Source organism: Vipera berus (assembly GCF_964194415.1).
Source record: "Vipera berus genome assembly, chromosome: 12".
Lineage (NCBI taxonomy): Eukaryota > Metazoa > Chordata > Lepidosauria > Squamata > Viperidae > Vipera > Vipera berus.
In genome coordinates, this window is record NC_138215.1 from 11330493 (window position 1) to 11352255 (window position 21763).

The window sequence follows — 21763 nt, forward strand, 5'->3', positions numbered from 1 at the left end:
CTTTGCCTACTGCAGACTATATTTCAAAATCCAAATTTCCCCAAAGGATTTCAAATTATATATTGGTAGCCAAATGATCAACTCTGATTTCAGTCGGCCTAGTGGTTCATTTTCTCATATTTTGTCAAGATATCACAGAGGAAACTGATTTGTCACGACAACTGGATGGTTTATTGCGTTTAATAGGACATATCTGGTACTATAAACATGGGGATGTTGAAGGCAGAACAATTTCTTGCTTCCTAGCATGATGTATTTATTTCATTCAGTAAACCTGGAGGTCTCTCAGTGCTTCACGTACTAAATGTGCCTCGCATTCTCCTTGTATTACCTACACTTAGGATTGTATCAAAGGTTATCACGGAAGCCTTCCATGTAATGATCTTTTTTTTTTGGATGAGCTTCTACAAGGATTATGATGCATCTGCAAGAATTGATTATTGGATGGTGAATCAGTCATGTCACCTTGTATAACACATCTATGAATGTTATAATTCTAGGACAAAAAAAAAAGATTCTTCTGGTTTCTGGACCATACAAAGGCTATTATCTTTTCTCTCCAGTAAGATCTCTTTTTCCCTTTTGGTTTGCTTTATTTTCCTACCTCCATCTTGTCATATAAAAAGAAAGTAAAATTACTTACATGTGTCTGGTTTATGGCAGTTGTGGCCTTGTCGGAAATATTGTGGGTTTTCGATGACAGGAATCCGGGTCATACCGATCACCACTGTGTCTGGTCCAGTGTCCAATGATGAAGGTGTGGTGATGCCATGGTTGATGTGATGAAGAGGGCTGGCAGAATCCTCTTCTCCACTGATTACAGCCACAGGACCTAAAAATAAAGAGATACCTCATCGTCATCATCATCATCATAGCATAGATCAACAACCACCTTCTTGTGGGATCAAATGCAGCATCTGGGGCTAACTGAGCATTTCTCATACAGTATTACAAAAGAATTGAAATAGAAAGGAGCTTAGAAGTCCTAACTAGTCCAGATCCTGTTCAAGCAGGATACCCTATGCCCTACTGGATAAATGGCTGTCCAGTCTCTTCTTGAAAACCTCCAGTGATGAAGCACCCACAGCTTCTGAAGGCAAGCCGTTCCACTGGTTAATTGTTCTCCCTGTCAGAAAATTCTTCTTTAATTCCAGGTTGCTTCTCTCCCTGATCAGTTTCCATCCGTTGTTTTTTGTCTTGCCTTCTGATGCTTTGGAAAAATAAGTTCCAGTTCCACATGTGGGTACCATATCCACGTAGGCAATGCAGTAAAAAATAAAAAAAATAAAAAATTGGGGCTGCTATTTCTGAAATGAAATGTGGCCTTTGGGCTCATTCCGCTGAATTATGGGCTGAATTATCCTGGAGGAGGGAAGTAAGAGTGAAAGGAGAAATTCTCAGCAGGTACCTATTGTGTAGTGGGTTCTGGAACGCGGGAAAGACGCCAGGCCGATGAGTACAGCATAGGGGTTCTTTATTGGTGGTAGAAATTGTACTGGGAAAATAGAGGTTACCTGTACCTTTATATCCCTGGCCAGGTACGCCCTCAGCCAATCAGTTTAAACCTTCGTTTCCCACCAAAAACTAACCCGCCACAGTAGTTTCGGTACAGTGCCACCTGGTGGTATTGGCTATGCTGTGGCTTTACTGTATCTCTTAAACCCCCCATACATAACAGCACCCTTTTCCTTGCATAACCCCCTGTGCCAAAATCCCATCTCTCCCCCACAAAAAATAAAATAAAAATGTCTATTCCAGTGATGTCCCAGACTTGAGTAACATCCCCTGTAGTTCTTAGGCAGGACAGAAAGGCTGTTGCAAGACACACACACGCAAAAACACAGACACCAAAAAATCCATGTCTACTCCTGTCCTCATGATAGTTAGGATTTAATTGGCACTTGGAAATCAAGACATATGCTTATATCCCTCAGCTCCAAGATTTCACAGAGACCTACAAGGCCCTCCACTGTCTGTTTGCAAGAAACCAAATGTGCAAGAAAGCCCCAGATTCCCAGTAGGAGGAGGAGGAGAAGAAAAAGGACAGAGATCAACACTCTCCTTGGCTTTTTAATCAAAGAACTGTAATTTGTTAAGCCAGAAGAGAGAGGGGGGGGGAAATGATGCTTAGAGTGATTTTTCTTCTACTGTCTTGAGGCTTTCTTTGAAATGAGGAAGACTCAATGCATTTCATTTTCTGAGCCTTTTATCTGAGTCTACGGGCAGCAGACAGGTCTTTCTGATGTCACCTGATCTATTCCAAATTGCACCGTTTCTTTTTTTTTTTATGGAACAGGAGTCAGCATCAAGAGAGACCTCCAACATCTGTTGTTGAAAAAGGGTTTTTTAAAAAACAAACAAACAAACAAACAAACTTGGAGATGGGATATGGGGGGAGGGGGGTAACCCCGCCATTGCTGGTCCCAAGCCTGGATGAGAGAGGATGGAAGGTGTCAAACCATGCACAACAGGTCAGCTGAGTTTTCAACGTCACATCATTGTGCACAAAACTCGAAACAACACTCAAGAGGCGCTGTAGATCGGACAAAGTGGCAGGCGAATTGTAAAACTGGGGACCCCGTAATATGCCAAAAATAACACAAAGAACAAGAGAGGGAGGGATGGGGATGCAATAGTGAAGGGAAGACTTGTCCATGCCCTGTGTGTGTGTGTGTGTGTGTGTGTGTGTTAGGACTTTTAAAATACTGTTGATTCCTCCCAAATGGAACCTAAAAAAGCTGCTTAATCAGTCCGAATATCTGGCAGCCATGATAGAAGTTGTATTCAGAAGAAAGTCATTAGTCTTTCTTTATTGTAAACTGAATTTAACAAGCTTGCATTTCTCTTTTTTTTTGTCCTTTTGACTAGAGTTGCTGTTGTCAATGTAAGCGATAGATGATACCGCACAGGAAGTGGCTACCCATGGTACAGTTGCTGAGCCAATAACCTTTATGAGACTTACAAGATTTCTGTTTTCTCAGCAAGCAAAAGGGAGGCATGTTGTTTGAAAACTAAACAAGATTTCATTAAACACTAGAAGGGTGATGGCCATTCTGAGTGAGGGTGCTACAAGTAAATAGCAGCATTACTGACCTTCTTAGAGATTAGATAGGGTCCTATGTGTTTTATAATATTTGTATCAACATATAATGGTACTCTCCCAATTTTCAACTACTCAAATTTCCATTAGAGGTAGAAACAATGTTCTATAGCTTCCTACTTTCTTTCTGAGGATTAGAGGGCTGGAGAATAGCTGAATATTGGTATGTGCTAATTTGTAGGCATTGACATAAATCCAAAAACAATTACCGTAGGTTTTTTTTTCTACAACACACTAGAGTAGGCTAAAATAGGTTTCAATAGTTCTGTGTTTTAATACATTGTAGAGAGCTTGAACATCTGAATATCCACGTGTTTTGCAGGAAAGACCACATAGTAAAAGAGAGAGGAAGACACACTTATACACAGACACACATGCATGTGCGCGCACACACACACACCCCAAAACCAAGTTAATTTTAGGATTCCAAAACCATTTTTTTTCTTTTAAATATATTTTCTTGTATGAAGTATAAATATCTTTTCTTGTATGAACTGCAATATACCCAGTTCAGAGATAGTATATCTCTGAGAGCTAGATGCTGGAAATGAACAATACAGAGATCTGTTCTCTTGGTGTCTTGCTTGAAAACTTCCCAGGGACACTAGGCAAGCAAATTGTCCCAAGTAGACCCCAAAGCATGTGAGCTGCAGATGCATCTGGATGCCCAAAGAACTAGTGGAAAACAGAGAGAAGATTCTAGTGAGTGCTTTATGGCAAGCTGACAAGCTAGTTTACAAGGAAAACCACAGCTAGTTGCTGGATCCAGACCATTAAAATATCTCTAGAGGAAAAAGAGATTGTTGAGATAACCCAAGTGACTCTGGACAGTTCATATTGGATTTATAAAAGAGGTCTAGTTAAAGTTTCGAAAGATTCTTGGGTCCAAAAAGAGATGAATAGAAAACAAGCTCTGGGACTATATTTGATGGTTAAAAATTAAGATTTTTTACAGTTTAAGGATGGAATACAGGGTTGGCTTATTTGATGAAGGTTAAAGATAATAATAATAAAAAACAATTATAACTGGTTTCCCTTACTGGACTTTTGCTGATAAAGAACAAATGATGAGACTTTGGGATTTGGTTTTTTAGTTAAGAGATGGGTTATGAGGTGAAGAGAGTATACATTATATGATGAGATGGTTATAAAATATTAAAAATGCTTTTACTTGCTGGGATGATGTGGAACTTTTTTTTCCTTTTCTTTTCTTTTTTCTTACATTGTCCCCCTTTTTTTGCATTTTCCTTTTGCATTCTTATGTTTTTGTAGATTTTGTTTAGATTTTTATTTCTTCTATTCTTCTATTCTTAATAAAAAAAATACTTGAAAAAAGTTGGTGGAAAATGAACAGAGATCAACAGCAGTTGTTTTTTTTTTGGCTTATTTTTTTTTATTGCTTCAGAGTCTACAGCCAGTAAAGCTGATTTCTTCCTAAATGAGAAATATCAGCATCAGTTTTTGACAGCTTCCAACTATGAATCCAGGTGATTCATACCACTGGAAACCTCTAGGGAACAGATGTCTCTGAAAGCCTCAGTTTTACTCCTTTCACATATATAAAAATATTTCAAAAATATAAAATATTTTTATACAAAAAGTAAAATGCACACGCATACCTACCCCTCAGCGTTCTGACATTCTCCTTGCCTCAGTCTCTATTATGCATCACTCCTTAACTGGATCATGGCTTGCAAGCCACTAAATGTCCGTAATTTGATTTTTTTTAAAGAAAAAAACTCGATATGCAGCCCCCAAAAGTGCTATCACCAACATTTGGCAGCAGATCACTGAACAGAGTTGTAATTTAACTGTTGGATCGGAGCCAGAAACAGGACTGAAGTCTGTGTAAGCTATCAAGCCAGTTTAACAAATCTACAAAATGTTTTAATTCTTTCTACACTTTCTATAAAACATTAAAATGCAAAATACTGGCTCTGTCCCCCCCACCCCCGCCTGCATGATATCATTGCATTACCATATTGCAAAAGTACAGTTCTTGGCTATTGGAAAATAAGGTAAAGGTAAAGGTTCCCCTGTACATGCGTGCTAGTCGTTTCCGACTCTAGGGGCCGGTGCTCATCTCCGTTTCAAAGCCGAAGAGCCAACGCTTTTCCGAGGACGTCTCCGTGGTCATGTGGCCGGCATGACTAGACGCCAAAGGCGCACAGAACGCTGTTACCTTCCCACCGTGGTGGTCCCTATTTTTCTACTTGCATTTTTACGTGCTTTCAAACTGCTAGGTTGGCAGAAGCTGGGACGAGTAACAGGCGCTCACTCTGTTACGCGGCACTCGGGATTCGACCCACCAAACTGCCGACCTTCTGATCAACAAACTCAGCGTCCTAACCCACTGAGCCACCGGGTCCCTATTGGACAATAAGAGAAGGCAAATATGGCTTCCCAATTGCCAAAAGATTGCTTGCAAACTCCTGGGTTGAGCTGCAAGGTTGGAATCTGTGGAATTAAGGTTGAACCTCCACTTTGAATATTTGGTTGTCTGGGACAATGAAAGGTCAGACAGCATCTCGTGGTTCAACCTATGTCTCGGGGGGATGGCTTTTTGTGAGACCACATCTGCATTGTCTTGACTTCCCAGTGAAAAGTTTTGACTTAAATACAAAAATAAGACATAAATCTTCAGTGTAATCCCACAGTATTCATAGTGGGAACTCTGCATTAGCTCACTTTTTTTTAAAAGGAAGTTTCTTAATTCATCTTCATGCAATTAACTAGCTTGTGTATTAGCTGGTTTCAAAGCAAATGTTATCAATTAAATAACAACCACCACCTTGGCTCCATCAACTGCTGTTGTTTAAAATCCCTAACCTTTTACAGAATCCAGCATCCAGCACTCATTCTTTCCTTCAGGGTAAAGCTTTCTGAGCCAGGAAGAATGCAAACTGCAACTCATAAAACAGAGTAAGTGAAAGCACAACAAATACAATTAAAAATCTGGCTGCACTCAGAGATGGATTGCATTTACTGTCTCATAAAAAGAGCCTTCATCCTGTTGGGCAAACAAAAGGAAATCAATTTCTTAATTTTTATTGGCAGATTTGGGCCGCCAGCCAAACTTGCACTTGCTGATCTGAAAGAGGGTGACTAGAGTAGGAAATATTCATCCAGTGGCTTTTGTATTCTTCTGTCTCAACACAAAAGGACACTAACTGAATTCCACACTCTGCCAAAAGAGGCTGCTTTTGCACATTTGCCTGGTCTGTCTTCCTGGGAAAGCCTCTTCAGCATTTGCTTTTTTAGGATTATTATTTTTTTGCTTGTGTTCTTAATCTGTCCTCGCCACACTCTCACCATGTTCATACGAAGGAGTTCACACGTGCAGCATAGAACATGGAATAACAGTGTGGGAAGGGAACATGTAGGTCTTTTAGTCCACCCCCTCTGCCCAAAGAAGGAAACCCAATACAATTCCACAAAAATGTCCCTATAATCTCTTAAAAATTAAAAAAAAACCATATAGGGAATGGTTGCTGGAATTGGGTATGTCTAGTTTAATGAAGAGAAGGAGGAGGGTGACATGATAGCAGTGTTCCAATATCTCAGGGGCTGCCCCAAAGAAGAGGGAGTCAAGCTAGAAAATTCTCCAAAGCACCTGAAAGCAGGACAAGAAGCAACGGATGGAAACTAGTCCAGGAGAGAAGCAACCGAGAACTAAGGAGAAACTTCCTGACAGTTAGAGCAATTAACCAGTGGAACAACCTGCCTCTAGAAACTGTGAATGCTCCAACACTGGAAGTTTTTAAGAAGAGACTGGACAGCCATTTGTCTGAAATGGTATAGGGTTTCCTGCCTGAGCAGGGGGTTGGACTAGATGACCTCCAAGGTCCCTTCCAACTTCTTCTTCTTCTTCTTCTTCTTCTTCTTCTTCTTCTTCTTCTTCTTCTTCTTCTTCTTCTTCTTCTTCTTCTTCTTCTTCTTCTTCTTCTTCTTCTTCTTCTTCTTCTTATTCTTATTATTATTATTATTATTATTATTATTATTATTATTATTATTATTATCCACAACGTCTAGTGCTCTGTTGATTAATTGTTGTCATGAAAATTCTCCTTACTTCTAAGTTGGATCTCCCTTTTATAAGCTTCCATCCATTACTTCAATTAAAGGAGAATATTTGTAGCTTAGGGTTGAAATGAGGGGTCCTATGAGCTTGGCTGTTTTTTGTTTTTGTTTTTTGTTTTGCTTTTTGCAGACATTTCATTATCCAAACTAGGTAACATCGTCATTGCTAGTAAGGAATGTTTATATTCTAGTGGCTTGCCCTGTCACTGTTGGTCTTCAGGAGTTTTTTGGTTGGGCTGCTTATCGTTGGCTTGTTTGGCAGTTCCTTGATTGGAGCATTGTTTACTTGCTTGTTGATCTGATGTTAATTTTGGAGTTAACCTATGCTCATCTAGGTGTTGATTGCTGGTGGAGAGGTGTTTTGGTCATTTTGTTCCCTTTTTGGCTTGTTGTCTATTTCGCATAGTGTATAGACACTGTTTATGTCTATGTGCCTATTGATGGCTAATTTGTCAGAATGCCAGGCTTCTAGAAATTCTCTACCATTTTTGGACTTGGCTTGGTCTAGGATGGTCACAGGTTCCCAATTGAAATGATGGTTAAGTCCGTCCATGCTGTGTGGAATTAAAGAGTTTTCATCATGTCTTCTGACTGCTACTTGGTGTTCATGGATGTGTTCTGACAGCCTTTTGCCTACTTGTCCTATGTAGGGGCTGTTGGGAGTCATTACAACGTATGTTGTAGATGAATCCTATTTTTCTTCTGGGGCTGCTGGGTCTTTTGGTTTACTTAGGATGTTTTAGTTGACGTGTGTAGCAATCAGTGTAGCATAAACTTTGCATTATTCTGGCATGTCAAAAATTGGAAGAAGCTCCAAACTTCATTGCAGCACAAAGATATTAACAATCAATTAACTATTTTTTTCTCTGTTTTTCAGTTTTGATATGGGACTTTAAACAGATTTGCTCTAAGAATAGAATAGAATAGAATAGAATAGAATAGAATAGAATAGAATAGAATAGAATAGAATAGAATAGAATAGAATAGAATAGAATAGAATAGAATAGAATAGAATAGAATAGAATAGAATAGAATAGAATAGAATAGAATAGAATAGAATAGAATAGAATCTGGAAGGGACCTTGGAGGTCTTCTGGAAGTTCAAGTTCTATAATCCAAGCTCAAGAAGAAGGAGTGTAGTATAATGATTTAAAGCATTGGACTGGTACTGATGAAATTCAAGCTCAAGTCTCTAATCACTCATGTAGCTTCCTGGATGCACTAGAACCAGTCACCATCTCTCAGCAACCTAGCTTGCATGGGTTTTATTGTCATGAAAACATGAGGAGCAACCCCGAGCGTGTTACTCTGTGTTCCTGGAAGACATGTAAGATATGATTTCAATTGTACCACTTCTCACTTTGCCCTGTTAGACTGTTTGAAATCGGATGTTGCACCACTGAACACCCACACCTCTTGGCCCCCATTTTCTTTTCTCTCCCAAGAGGTTGAAGTCCTCAAGAACCCATCTCTTGGCTTGCTTCCCATCTTTTTTTTTTCCTGCCATCATGAATTTTAGCTCTTATTTTGCTTGCAGCCAAGTTTCCCTAGAGGGCACCTTGAACTGCAGAACCGCAAGCTTTATGATGGCAGAGCCAGGAGGTTGCTGTGTAAAGGTCTTGGCGGTGGCCATTAATCTCCTGGATCACTCATCTCTATCAGAGACATGCCATAAAAATGATATAAGTGTTTCATTCAAATGGTACTATGGAGGGAGTGAAGATACAGCACAGAGCCCGATTGATTTCCAGTGTGTCTGCTCTTTACTTTCAAGTATAAATACACAGCAAAATCAATTGGAATAACACCATATCAGCTTTCTAATCTCTCCTGGTCATAAGGTGTGTTTTATATACTGCAGCATTCATTCCTTTTTGTACATCAGGCTTATGCCTGTTTGGCTCATGCAGCCTCAAGCTGGTGTGGCAGGACATTGGCTTCTTCGCCCCTATCCTGATTGCATGCATGCAACAGACTTTACTGAATTAACCCATTGTCTAGTTTACACAAGGCACTGAACTGTAGCTAAGCAAAAAGACTGATTTTGCATAGCATTCTAAGCCATGCGACCATTGAAAACATTTAAAACAACCAGGGTTAACTCTGACCAAGCTTAACATTTTACGCAGGTACAGCTGCTAAGTCTTTAACTGACCGGAGTAAGCCTTTTCAAAGAAGCTATTATTGTTAAATGCCTTTTTCCCCCTCCTCTTTTCATCTGGCAAAGAATATCACAGAACTGAAGCAGAAGGTTGGCTAATAGCTGAGCAAATCCATAGCAATAAAATAAGATTCTCTGGCTTGTTAATCCTACTAAGCTGATTCAGGTTTTGTTGCATCATGACACAAAAGCAATTCTTAGCAGTGCCCATATTTGTCTGCTTTCGTTTGCTCAGATTTCACGCATATTCATTTAAAAAGTCCGAGATTTATTTTAGTGTCATTGCTTGTCACCTATGGCTCCAATTTCATAATAAGGATTAAAATTACATTCTTGATCGTATAGTTACTGGGATATGCAAAATGGCAAATTCAGGATCTGTGTCCTTGGGCTATTTGTTGTGATGTGACAATAAGAAGCCAGTGTCTAATGCCCATGGTTTCCAATATGAGCTTTCATAACATTTTACTGGCATTTGGGTTGCTGTTTGGAGAAAAAATAAGAAGAGGAATAGGTACTATGCATGTTCACTGCTTTGAGTTACTTATAAAGTAATAAAGGCAGGATAAAAATCTAAAAATAAATAATTGTAATGTGTGGATCTATCTATCTATCTATCTGTCTGTCTGTCTGTCTGTCTGTCTGTCTATCTATCTATCTATCTATCTGTCTGTCTGTCTGTCTGTCTGTCTGTCTGTCTGTCTGTCTGTCTGTCTGTCTGTCTGTCTGTCTATCTATCTGTCTGTCTGTCTGTCTGTCTGTCTGTCTGTCTGTCTGTCTGTCTGTCTGTCTGTCTGTCTGTCTGTCTGTCTGTCTGTCTGTCTGTCTGTCTGTCTGTCTGTCTGTCTGTCTGTCTATCTATCTATCTATCTATCTGTCTGTCTGTCTGTCTGTCTGTCTGTCTGTCTGTCTGTCTGTCTGTCTGTCTGTCTGTCTATCTATCTATCTATCTATCTGTCTGTCTGTCTGTCTGTCTGTCTGTCTGTCTGTCTGTCTGTCTATCTATCTATCTATCTATCTGTCTGTCTGTCTGTCTGTCTGTCTGTCTGTCTATCTATCTATCTATCTATCTATCTATCTATCTATCTATCTATCTATCTATCTATCTATCCATCTATCTATCTATCTATCTATCATCTATGTCTTTCTGTCTGTCTTTCTGTCTGTCTATCTATCTATCTATCTATCTATCTATCTATCTATCTATCTATCTATCTATCCATCTATCTATCCATCTATCTCAGAACAATTACGGACTAGGGGAGGTATGGTATGGCAGAATATGGGGGCAAAGTAAAAAGAGAGATCAGCCTAGAATCCTTACATAGCCACAAACTACATCCAACTCTCCTTGAGTGTCATTGACCCTTATCTAATGATAACCAGATGCTGACTATTAGTTAAGAAAATTCCTGTGCAATAAACAGCTTAACTGAATCTTCACATGTGCACCTGGTCTTCCATACCTGATAATGTACATTAAAAATATCAAATTTTTAATACTCAAAATTATAGGAGATGAGCAGGTAGAGTCCGAGGGTGGGGATAAATGCACCATCAGTTTAAAGTCCTTACATTCCCAGAAGATAGCCAAGTCCAGCCCACCATGAATTCTGTGAATAGAATAGAATAGAATAGAATAGAATAGAATAGAATGGAATGGAATGGAATGGAATGGAATGGAATGGAATGGAATGGAATGGAATGGAATGGAATGGAATGGAAAATAGGGAATAGGGAATAGAACAGAACAGAACAGAGCAGAACAGAGCAGGAATAGAATAGAATAGAATAGAATAGAATAGAATAGAATAGAATAGAATAGAATAGAATAGAATAGAATAGAATAGAATAGAATAGAATAGAATAGAATAGAATAGAATAGAATAGAATAAAGTTTGCAATACTGCATTTCTATCTACAGTGCTATATTGTTTTAAAAAGAGCAGGTTTATGGAATCCAGGTGACTATAAAAGTTTGTACAAATGTGTGCAAGAGGCAGATCCTTATGAAATAATCACCATAATTACAAACCAGAAGAAAATTATCAGATGTAAGAACTTCTTCAAAAACTCTCAAGGAAATTAAGACCATTCAAGACCAATAAAGCATTGCTGGAGTGAAGAAAGGGAGGGTGAAGAACATTACTGCCCCCCACCCCCATTGAGCTAGAATATTGTCTTATGCCAAGGCCATTTTTCCTCAAACTGAAACTCAAACTTTCTTCATCCTCCCTCCTCTGTTGGGCCACCAAAATGCTACTTTTCACTTCTCAAGCTATTGGGAACTTGTGACTGCTACAGAAGTAAATCACCTGTCCTCTGATTCATGGCTTATAGAAATTAGTATCAATGGAAGTGTAGGTATCAATTTCATAATGTTATTGAATGAAGGCAAAATGGAGCTTAGTCCCGTAGTACTCTTGACAGGTTGTCAGAGTGATGGATGGTGGATGAGAAGACAGACAGCTGTGACAGGAAAAGCAATGCCTCAAGATCAATTAACCTGACAAGGCTATCTTGAAGTCTCACTGTTTAATGCTGACACTGGCACACTCTCCTTTAGAGGAGAGATATATGTAGCACACAGTTTCACTATTTCCCAACGGCAACTGGAAAATTGCCGAGTCCAGTGGGGTATGCTTCTCCCTGGAAGTTCGTGGATTTGTTGATTTGCAACAACACCCTAAAGTTCAGCCATCATTAAGAGGTTTTGTTTTTTTTCAACCCACCATTTTTGTTTAATTCTTCCATTAACGTTACAAAAAAAAAAGTTTCAGATAAAAGGAATGCATCTCTGTGTTTCTGCATTGAAATACATAGGAATCACAAGAAGGTTTTTTTTAAAAAAAAACAACAACAATATATTATTCGGAAAATCTGTAGGATTTGAAAATTGTAATTTAAAAGCAGTTTGCCCTCCAAATTGTCCTCTATCTTAAAAAGGGTTCGTTTTTCTCAAAATATTTCCAACGTACTCCTGTTAAATGCTAACTTTTATGTATAATTGGGGAGAAACATTATCTTTTCACATTTCCGTATGCTTAATTTATTTCAAAGAGAAAACCTGATGCTAGATTGGAGGTTTGTCAGATCTTAAGCAAATGCAGTTAAATTATTGTTTGTATACTTAAATGTGCACGGTTACAAGAATTTTGTAGGCAAACACAATAAGCCCATCTGTCAAGCTTACACAGTTCCGTACAAATGAACATTTCTTTGACCAAATATTTTTTAAAGCATGTGCCCTTACATGCTTTAAACAGGGATATTTCTATCTCACCTCTGAATGCCCCTGTATTAAAACTGGCTTTGTATGCCATACAAACTCAGCCAACAGGTATTTATTTGAAAACAGTGACCGAGAAGAGAGGGATCAAAAATGGACTTCAGCATTGGCCTTTCTGTGTTCTTCTGGACTGAGTAGATCAAACACTTGGGGGCTGTTTCCTCATTTTTGAAGGACAGGGGAGTTGAAGGACCAAAATGGATGAGCTCTTACAAATATTCTTTTGTTGTTGTTGTTGTTGTTGTTAGCTTTATCTTCCACTTTTCCTCCAAAAGCCCAAATCAGCGTACCTCCATTTTATTATGAAGAAATCCTGGAAGGCAGCTTGGGGCTGACAATGATTGGCATGAAATCACAGGCTTTTTAATGATTGAAGCTGGACTCGGATCTGAGTTTGTCTAGTGTAGCATTTAAATTATGTCCATGATGTTTCTCTTAAGGGGCCCATTTTATTTCTTTGAGTACCTGAAACATCCTTTCAAAGAGCGCTTCATTCAGATTTGGAATTTGGCTTCCAACTTGCTGCAGAAAGCCTGGTGGGATTCTTAAGTTGACAGAAGTTGGCCATCTTTGGTTTGCAGCGATGTGTGAATGAAGCCTCTAGAATGGGGGTAGGCAACCTTGGCTCTTTTATGACTCGTGGACTTCAACTCCCAGAATTCCTGAGCCAGCATGGCTCAGCTTGGAAACCTCTCCCTTTCTCCTCAGCGTGGCTGGCAAAGGAATTCTGGGAGTTGAAGTCCACGAGTCATAAAAGAGCCAAGGTTACCTACCCTTGCTCTAGAACCTGTATTCAGACACTTAAGCTACATACCAAATGACATGTTCACCATGTAAAGACTTTGCTGTGTTCCTCTTAACATTGGAGATAGTTTTAAATTAGAAGGCCCTTACAGTTATTATACATGTGTACACATCTACTGTACAGTACGTCTACAGCCTGCATTCTGCCATCTACATAAACATAAATGTATACATGTGTAGCTGAAGACTGGATGCCAAATTGTGATTTTAATGTAGATTTTATCTGTTATTATTTTACTCTAGAATTTTAACTGGATATTCATTGAGTGCTTTTATTTGTTCTGGTCTCTGGTCTTTGACTGCAATAAACTTAAAAACATTCACTCTCGGGAGCTGCTGTGATGTTCATGGGATAAAATTACCAACGTGCAGATGGTAAGATACTCGGAAAATGAATTGATAAGTGTGTGGGGGCGGGGAGGAGATCAGATTTGGAGAATTGGCCTCCAGCTTCAGCAAGAGAGGGGATGTCCTCAGAGCTGGCTATGACTTTGTCTTTCTCCTGTCAGCTCAAAGGCTAACGAAACGGTCACTGGTATGTCTTGCGGGCAGGTTTAGAAGCTGAACCCTGTCACAGAGCTCATGGCTAATCTGAGAATGGACACTGAGCTTTCTACCTTTCTGGCATCCTCCCCAGGTGCTCAGACGCCTTTCCAAATGTTCTTCTCCCAGCCTCTGCCATCCCACCCTAAATCATCTGAAAAGAACCAAAAGGCAGAAAGGTAGAAAAGGGCAAGATGCTCAGAAGATCAGAGAAGGAATCAGCCGCTCCTCCTCCTCCTCCACGGATTTGATATACTGCTGATACCTGCAGCCTATATAACCTCTTTAATAAATTAGAGAGCTATTCATTTAAATGAATTCCACTGTGCCACTGCTGCCCGTTAATCTGTAATTCAGATACATCAGTCGGGAGGCAAGATTCCAGAATAGAGAATGATTGATTCCTCCGAGGGGCCGGGCTTCCTAAAACAGTTCGGCATGCATTTGCTCTGGCAGGGGCCTAGGCATGTGGTTTCCAGGGAGGGTCAAGAGGGATTGCCAATGAAGAGAGGGAGAGGGAGAGGGAGGGAGAGATGGGGGGGAAGGAGGGAGGGACAGAGGAAGGAAGGGAGGGAGGGAGGGAGGGAGGGAGGGAGGGAGGAAGGAAGGAAGGAAGGAAGGGAGGGAGGGAGGGAGGGAGGGAGGGAGGAGGAATGAGAGGAAGAAAGGATTAGAGGAAGGAAGGAAAGAATAAAGAGAGAGGGAGGGAGGGAGGAAGGAAGAGAGAGGGAGGAAGGAAGGAAGGATGTAAGGATATAAGAAAGAAAGAAAGAAAGAAAGAAAGAAAGAAAGAAAGAAAGAAAGAAAGAAAGAAAGAAAGAAAGAAAGAAAGGGAGGGAGGGAGGGAGGGAGGGAGGGAGAAGGGAGGGAGGAGGAATGAGAGGAAGGAAAGGAAAGGAAAGGAAAGGAAAGGAAAGGAAAGGAAAGGAAAGGAAAGGAAAGGAAAGGAAAGGAAAGGAAAGGAAAGGAAAGGAAAGGAAGGAATAAAGAGAGAGGGAGGGAGGAAGGATGTAAGGAAGAAAGAAAGCAAGGAAAGGAAAGGAAAGGAAGGAAAGGAAAGGAAAGGAAAGGAAAGGAAAGGAAAGGAAAGGAAAGGAAAGGAAAGGAAAGGAAAGGAAAGGAAAGGAAAGGAAAGGAAAGGAAAGGAAAGGAAAGGAAGGCATAAAGAGAGAGGGAGGAAGGAAGGAAGGAAGAAAGGGAGGGAGGAGGAATGAGAGGAAGGAAGGAATGAGAGGAATGAGAGGAAGGAAGGAAGGAAGGAAGGAAGGAAGGAAGGAAGGAAGGAAGAAAGAAAGAAAGAAAGAAAGAAAGAAAGAAAGAAAGAAAGAAAGAAAGAAAGAAAGAAAGAAAGAAAGAAAGAAAGACACCTACTGGGAGAAGCAAAGCACAGACAGCTCCAATCTATCTTTGGCTTGTGATCGTTACTTCGCGCTTACATCCTTGTTTTATTTGCGCTTACATCCTTGTTTTGTTCCCTCTTGCCAAACTCTTCCCAGATCTCCTTGCCTCAGGAGATGCATTTCTTATTGGATCTGGACATGCAACAGACTGCGTGCTTGGGATGCATTTCAATCTTTCTTTCGTCTCCGTTTTGGACAAACCGAGAGTAGTACCTTAAATTAGACTGGGGAGAACAATGCGGTTATTACCGTTGCTGCCTTCCATGGCTGCAGAGCTGCCAGAATAATTACAGAGGGAGGGACAGTATCTACCAATGGTAGCAGCCTTAAAGTTAAAGATACACAAGACTAATCTCTTGTCCCCCTTTTTGCAAGTCTTCTTATTCTTTTGCTAACAGAACATTTTTAATAAACGTTCTTTCTGACCCCCTCAGCTTGCTCTGTTTTCCACATCTTAGAACAGGCTGCTGGAGAAAAGATAGTTGATTTGTGTTTGAATAACATGCCTGAAAAGGACTTCCTAATTAGACGGAGGGCACATGAAAATGAGTTGAAGGACCTCATGCAAGCCAGAGGGGCAGATTGTCCACCCTTGTCTTAAATAATATATCTCCATGTCATTCTAAAAGCAAACAACCTAATAGAATAATATTGCTACGGTTTAATAACATTAGCAGTAATAGCAATATATTTACCCACTTTTCATAATCAATTTGCATGGCATTTTAAGCAGCGTAAGAGGTTCTTATGGATATTGAAGAAATCTAATCTTGGAAAGTTTTATTAGAATTGTTCCAGTTGATGGTTCCAAGCCTAATGTATCAATCAGAAGGTACCCAATTACTCAGGGTGGCTGTTCTCTGAATTCATCATGATGTCATTCCCAATGAAACATTATCCCCCCCAATTCTTTTAATAATATATAGTTTAGGCCTAGCAATTTCTATGTAGATGTCTGTGGAAAGTCATATATTTATATTTTAAATAATCAGAAACTTATATTTGTATGGAAAAATATTCAATGTATGTATTTAAATATTTATTTATGTCTGATTTTAGTAAGAGAATTGGATGCGTACAGAAATGGAAATGTGATTAAATGGATTTATTAATTAATGTAAGTAAAACAATAAAATGGAGATCATACTATCAGTACAACCCCCAACTAGATTAAAGACAATCCAGACCTCCTAGAATAAGCAGCATCGGGGGATCCTTGGTACTTTCTGAGCCTGGCTGTTTTCTTGTACATCTTTTATTACCCAAACTAGAATCCCAAAACAGAACTACATAGCAGTCTCCACAACACAATTTTAGCCACCATCAGATACACCAACATACACAAGATTAGAAAGCACCTTCACATGTTCTTCCTCTACTTAACGTGATATATGCCATCATCTCCCAGCAATATCCCTCTGGATTCTATGTAGGACAGAGGAGACAAACTTTGTATAACAGAATTAATGGATACAAGTTTTCACATCAAGACTCAAAACAAGGACACAGTAATATCAAAGCTTTCAACCTGCCAGAACAGTCTCTGGCAGACCTCCATATGACCGTTTTTGGAAAAACATGTCTTTAACAGTACCATTGAGAGACAGATTACTGAACTCACATACATCAAAGGATTTAAGGCACTCTCGGAACTTCTCTACAAATACAATGGGTTTTTAACACATTACCAGTGTTAATTCATTAGATACTTGTAATCTGTCTTGCATGTAATCTACATCTACATAACCGACCTGTCTTCTCTTCCTTCTCTTTTTCCCTTGCACCTCATTCTAATTTAAAACCTGCAGCCCTCTAGCCAATCAATGCATCTGAAAAAGTGAGCTGCAGCTAATGAAAGCGTTGCACCTTTTAATAAAAAAAAAGCTGTTAGCCAGAAATGATACTACCAGAATCATCGTGATTTGTTTGCTGGATGTCAGAGGAAATGCACAGAAAAGAAGAGGGCATATTCTCAATTTCCAAGGCAATTTTACTTACTGTTGATGAGGTATTTGACTAAAATTGTGGGTAAGGAAGTGAAGATTTAGGTTACAAATAGGATACGTCATCAACACAAAAGCTTTTCAAATTAGCAATAGCACTTAGACTTATATGCCACTTCACAGTGCTTTTACAGCCCTATCTAAGCAATTTACAGAGCCAGCAGCTTGCCCCTGACAATCTGAGTCCTCATTTTACCGACCTTGGAAGAATGGAAGGCTGAGTCAACCTTGAGCCAGTCAGAATCGAACACCTGTACTGAACAACGAGTTAGTCTGCAGTACTGCAGTACGTGGTGGCTCAGTGGGTTAGGACGCTGAGCTTGTCGATCAGAAGGTCAGCAGTTTGGCAGGTTGAATCCCGAGTGCTGCGTAACAGAGTGAGTGCCTGTTACTCATCCCAGCTTCTGCCAACCTAGCAGTTCGAAAGCACGTAAAAATACAAGTAGAAAAATAGGGACCACTACGGTGGGAAGGTAACAGCGTTCCGTGCGCCTTTGGCGTCTAGTCATGCCGGCCACATGACCACGGAGACATCCTTGGACAAGCACTGGCTCTTCGGCTTTGAAACAGAGATGAGCACCGGCCCCTAGAGTCGGAAACGACTAGCACGCATGTGCGTGGGAACCTTTACCTTTACCTTTTTACCGTATTCTAACCACTGCACCACCATGGCTCTGATAGGACCCAGGGGTACTTAAATAGCCCTGAAACCAGGTCATCTGATGGTCTTATTACCTTGATGATGGAAGGTAAGACCAGCTTCCATCAGTATCTTACTGATAACACAAATGCGTACTCCTCTCTCGCTTATAGCTGGCTTAAGAAACAAGAGAGATTTTTGCAGAGACAACTTCTCAGGGTTATACGTCAGAGGGACAAGAGTGCTGAAACAGCAGATGGCAATCAGGAGAAGAGATGATCCACAAAACCACCCCAGTTAATGACAGTGCACTAAGTAGCATCTGCACCAACCAGGAAGTTAATTGTTGAGGTCCATTTGACCTGTGGCAAATACATATCAGTCTTCTGAGTTGGGAAAGAATTCAAGAATGGAATTATGCAAGACTGGGGTCAATTATATTAAGACACCTTGGGGGAAAAAAATCTAATGATGTCACCGTGTGACATGAAAACATAAAAAGCAAAGCACCGCATATTTTTAAGGCATAAAATCATAGATTGGAAGGTCCCTCTCCAAGACAGGGACCCTCAGACCAGTCTTGTCAAATAGCTGCCCAACCTTTGTTGGAAAGCCTTCAGGGATGAAGCAACAAGGAGTCTAGGAGTCCAGGAGCAGTGCTTAAAAGTGCTTAAAGTCATATAATGGTTCTACTGCCAAAGTGCAACTAAGTTAAATGACCCACTCCAGATCACTTTTTTTTTTGCTGGGGGCTCCTGACCTTAAAAAAATGTAGTCCTCCTCCTCCTATTGTCAGTTACCCATTTCAGCCCAAATAGAAACAGAAACAAAGGCACAGTGACAGCCCTTCAGTTTTACTTGACATATCTACTGTAAGTCTTCTGTTCTCCTAACTAAACATACCTAACACCTCTTAAAGCTCCCTTTGTTGCTTTTCCAAAGCCCTTTATCATCCTTATTGCCCTTCCCTTTATATGTTCTAGTTCGTCAGTGTCTTTCCTAAAATGTAGCACCCGGAATGGTTCAAAATATTTTAGGTGTGATCTGAGAAATGCAGGCTAGAAAGAAATTACCACTCCTTTTGAACTTGACAGCATCTTTCTGTTGATGCAACCTATGGCTGCTTTTGATTTTTATTAAAAGCATTGACTTATGTTCATCTTGTGATCCATTAAAATACCCAAATCCCTCTTACGTTTGACTGCCCAATATAATAACATTCTTCACCTTCTATTCATGTACTATATTTGACATTTCCTACCCAGATATAGGATTTGCATTTGTCCCTCTTAAATTTCAGCTGGATGGCTTTGTTCCTTGTCCATCATTACAAGATCTTTCTGATACGGTTAGGTTATCCTCCTGTACTAAATAAACCACAAATTTAATAATATTTTCTGATCTCCCCATTCAAATTATTAATAAATACGTTGAACAACATAGGGCATAGAATAAATCACATTGGTACACCACTTGATGCTTCTTTCCATTTTGTTGTGGAATCACTGACATGCTCTCCAATGGCATTGACCACTCCACATTTTGCAAGCTTCTCTACGAAAATCCCATACTTTTGCTGAATGATTTGCTGAGATCAAGCAATACTATGGAAGTCTCACAGTGAACTAAACTGGCTACTTCATTAAAAGGATCAGGCTGATTTGGCATTATTTATACACGATAAACTCATGCTGCCTCCTGCCAAGCAAAGCTTTCGTTTCTAAATGTTCACAAACCATTGCTTAGCAATTTGATCTAATCATTGTCTGATGTCACTATGAATCTGATCCATCTGTAATAATCTGGGTTCTTCCCCTCTTCCCCCCCCCTTTTCTTTGGGGGGGAAGATAGAGACAACATTTGCCAGGTAGGAACATCCTACCTATAGCACCACATATATCTCCCATTGTTTCTCAAAGATCAGAGAAAGGACTATTGCATGACATCTGCAAGCTCCTTTAAGAATCTGGGATGTAACTAGTCTTGCCCTGGAAACTTGAACTATTTCATGGGATCAAGGGCTTTCTAATTCCCTTGATGGATTTCCACTTCATTAACGATGCTGATAATGCTAGTAATGCTAGCTACTAACAATGATGTTAATGATGCTAGCAATGCTAGTCATCTGGTGCTAATGATCAGATGACTGCCAAGAAATACAATCCTTCCATCCCAGCCACCACCATCCGGTCAGAACCTATTCTTCTATCCCCACACCATCCAGTCTCAAATGTCAGTACCTATCCTTCCATCCCCCCACCCACCATCACAACTGATGAAGTTTCTTGGATGAGAAATGAAACGTTTTGTTCTTCTTCTTCAATTAAAAAAAACAAAAAACAGTCCAGTTGCCTTTTGAAAAAGCACCTTTGACTTGGATGACTGAGAATCTCCAGAGACATCTACTTCCACCTTTTGTCATCTACTTCCTGTTTGCCATCGTTTGCTCCCTGGAGACTAAAATGAACGATCTGAAACTTGAGCTGACCACGAACAAGGAGTGTGTATCGGAGGTGGTGGCCCTTTGAGAGCTGTATGCAACAAAATTTCATTTTGATGTATGCCAATTGGTGTACATTCAATGTGACAATAAACTTCTTGTTGTTGTTGTTGTTGTTGTTGTTGTTGTCATTTGTTCAGCTTAGGTCCATTGGACACACTTCCCCGTTCAGAAAACCGAAACAACATAGGACTTGAGAATCTCTTCCTTCTCCTCATTATCCGTTACTATCTTAGCATCTTTTCCTAAACCCATCCCTTCCTTTTTTTCCCTTCCATTTATTGCTGACACAGTCAGAAAAGCCCCTTTTTATGGCTTTTAGCTTCCTTATGCGCTTAAGTTCTTTTTGTTCTTAAACTTTTCTCTTTCTCTTCTTTTTTTTAAATTTTTGGTAAATATTTACTTCTTCCTGGGTTATTACACGCATTTTCCATCCTAATTCTTAGATCACGTAACCTAACCTACTCCCAAGTTCACTTGGCACTTTCATATCTTGCGTGGCATTGAGCTATTTTTCTCCCTCCCCTTCCTCAAAACGTTCAGGGTGAAGCCTACCACACCAGCCTTGCAAGGCACTTTTCAGAGATATTCTTTCCAGTTCTCATCTCCTGCCAAGAGTCCTTCATCTCCAAAAAGCATCTGATCATCAGCATCCCACTGTTCCCATTGGTATCATCTGCTAGCCAGCTGTTTTAATGTGCACATTTTAATCCTCCTGCCTGGTGCTTCGCAGTCCCATGAAGTGTCTTCAGGGCTAATTCTGTGTCATTTCTTCCCATGTGAATCAGTAGCCAAATTTAGTTCTCAGTGCTTAAGGAACTTGAGGAGTCTCTGGTTTTCGTAAGTAAGAGAAGTGGGAAGGGAGCTAAGTCAGACAGAATCCACGCCATACATCTACCGCATTAGACAACCATGTTTTTCCTGACATTGACAAATCCACTTGGCATCTGTAGTGGAGGCCCTGCAGCTCATCCCTTTCCTGATATAAATCTGTTTTTAAACTGGAAGGGGTGAAGACAACACCTGCCCTCTTAGCATCCTCAGAACAAACTATTACAAGCATTTTGCTCACTTCTGAGTAGCTTCCAGGGAATCTGGAGGAGTCCTGCAGTATTGGCTTATGTGAACAGCAACCAAATGACTGTGGCATTTGAAATATAAAAGCCATTAACCAGATGGTGTTTTGGATCACCCATCCTACCTATTTAGAGAATCTAAGAGTTTTTGTGGACTCTTCTGTTTG

General features: G+C 40.0%; 1 protein-coding gene across 3 annotated transcripts in view; it reads right to left on the reverse strand.

Annotated features, from left to right (window-relative positions):
- The window catches only part of NTRK3 (neurotrophic receptor tyrosine kinase 3), a gene marked incomplete at its 3' end in the record, with an annotated part of 368520 nt that overhangs the window by 141721 nt on the left and 205036 nt on the right, over positions 1–21763 (reverse strand). For all 3 annotated transcript variants that reach the window (XM_081337317.1, XM_081337316.1, XM_081337318.1), the window contains one exon: positions 644–832. In XM_081337317.1, the coding sequence (XP_081193443.1) occupies positions 644–832 (189 nt within the window). The remainder of the gene's footprint in view (positions 1–643; positions 833–21763) is intronic.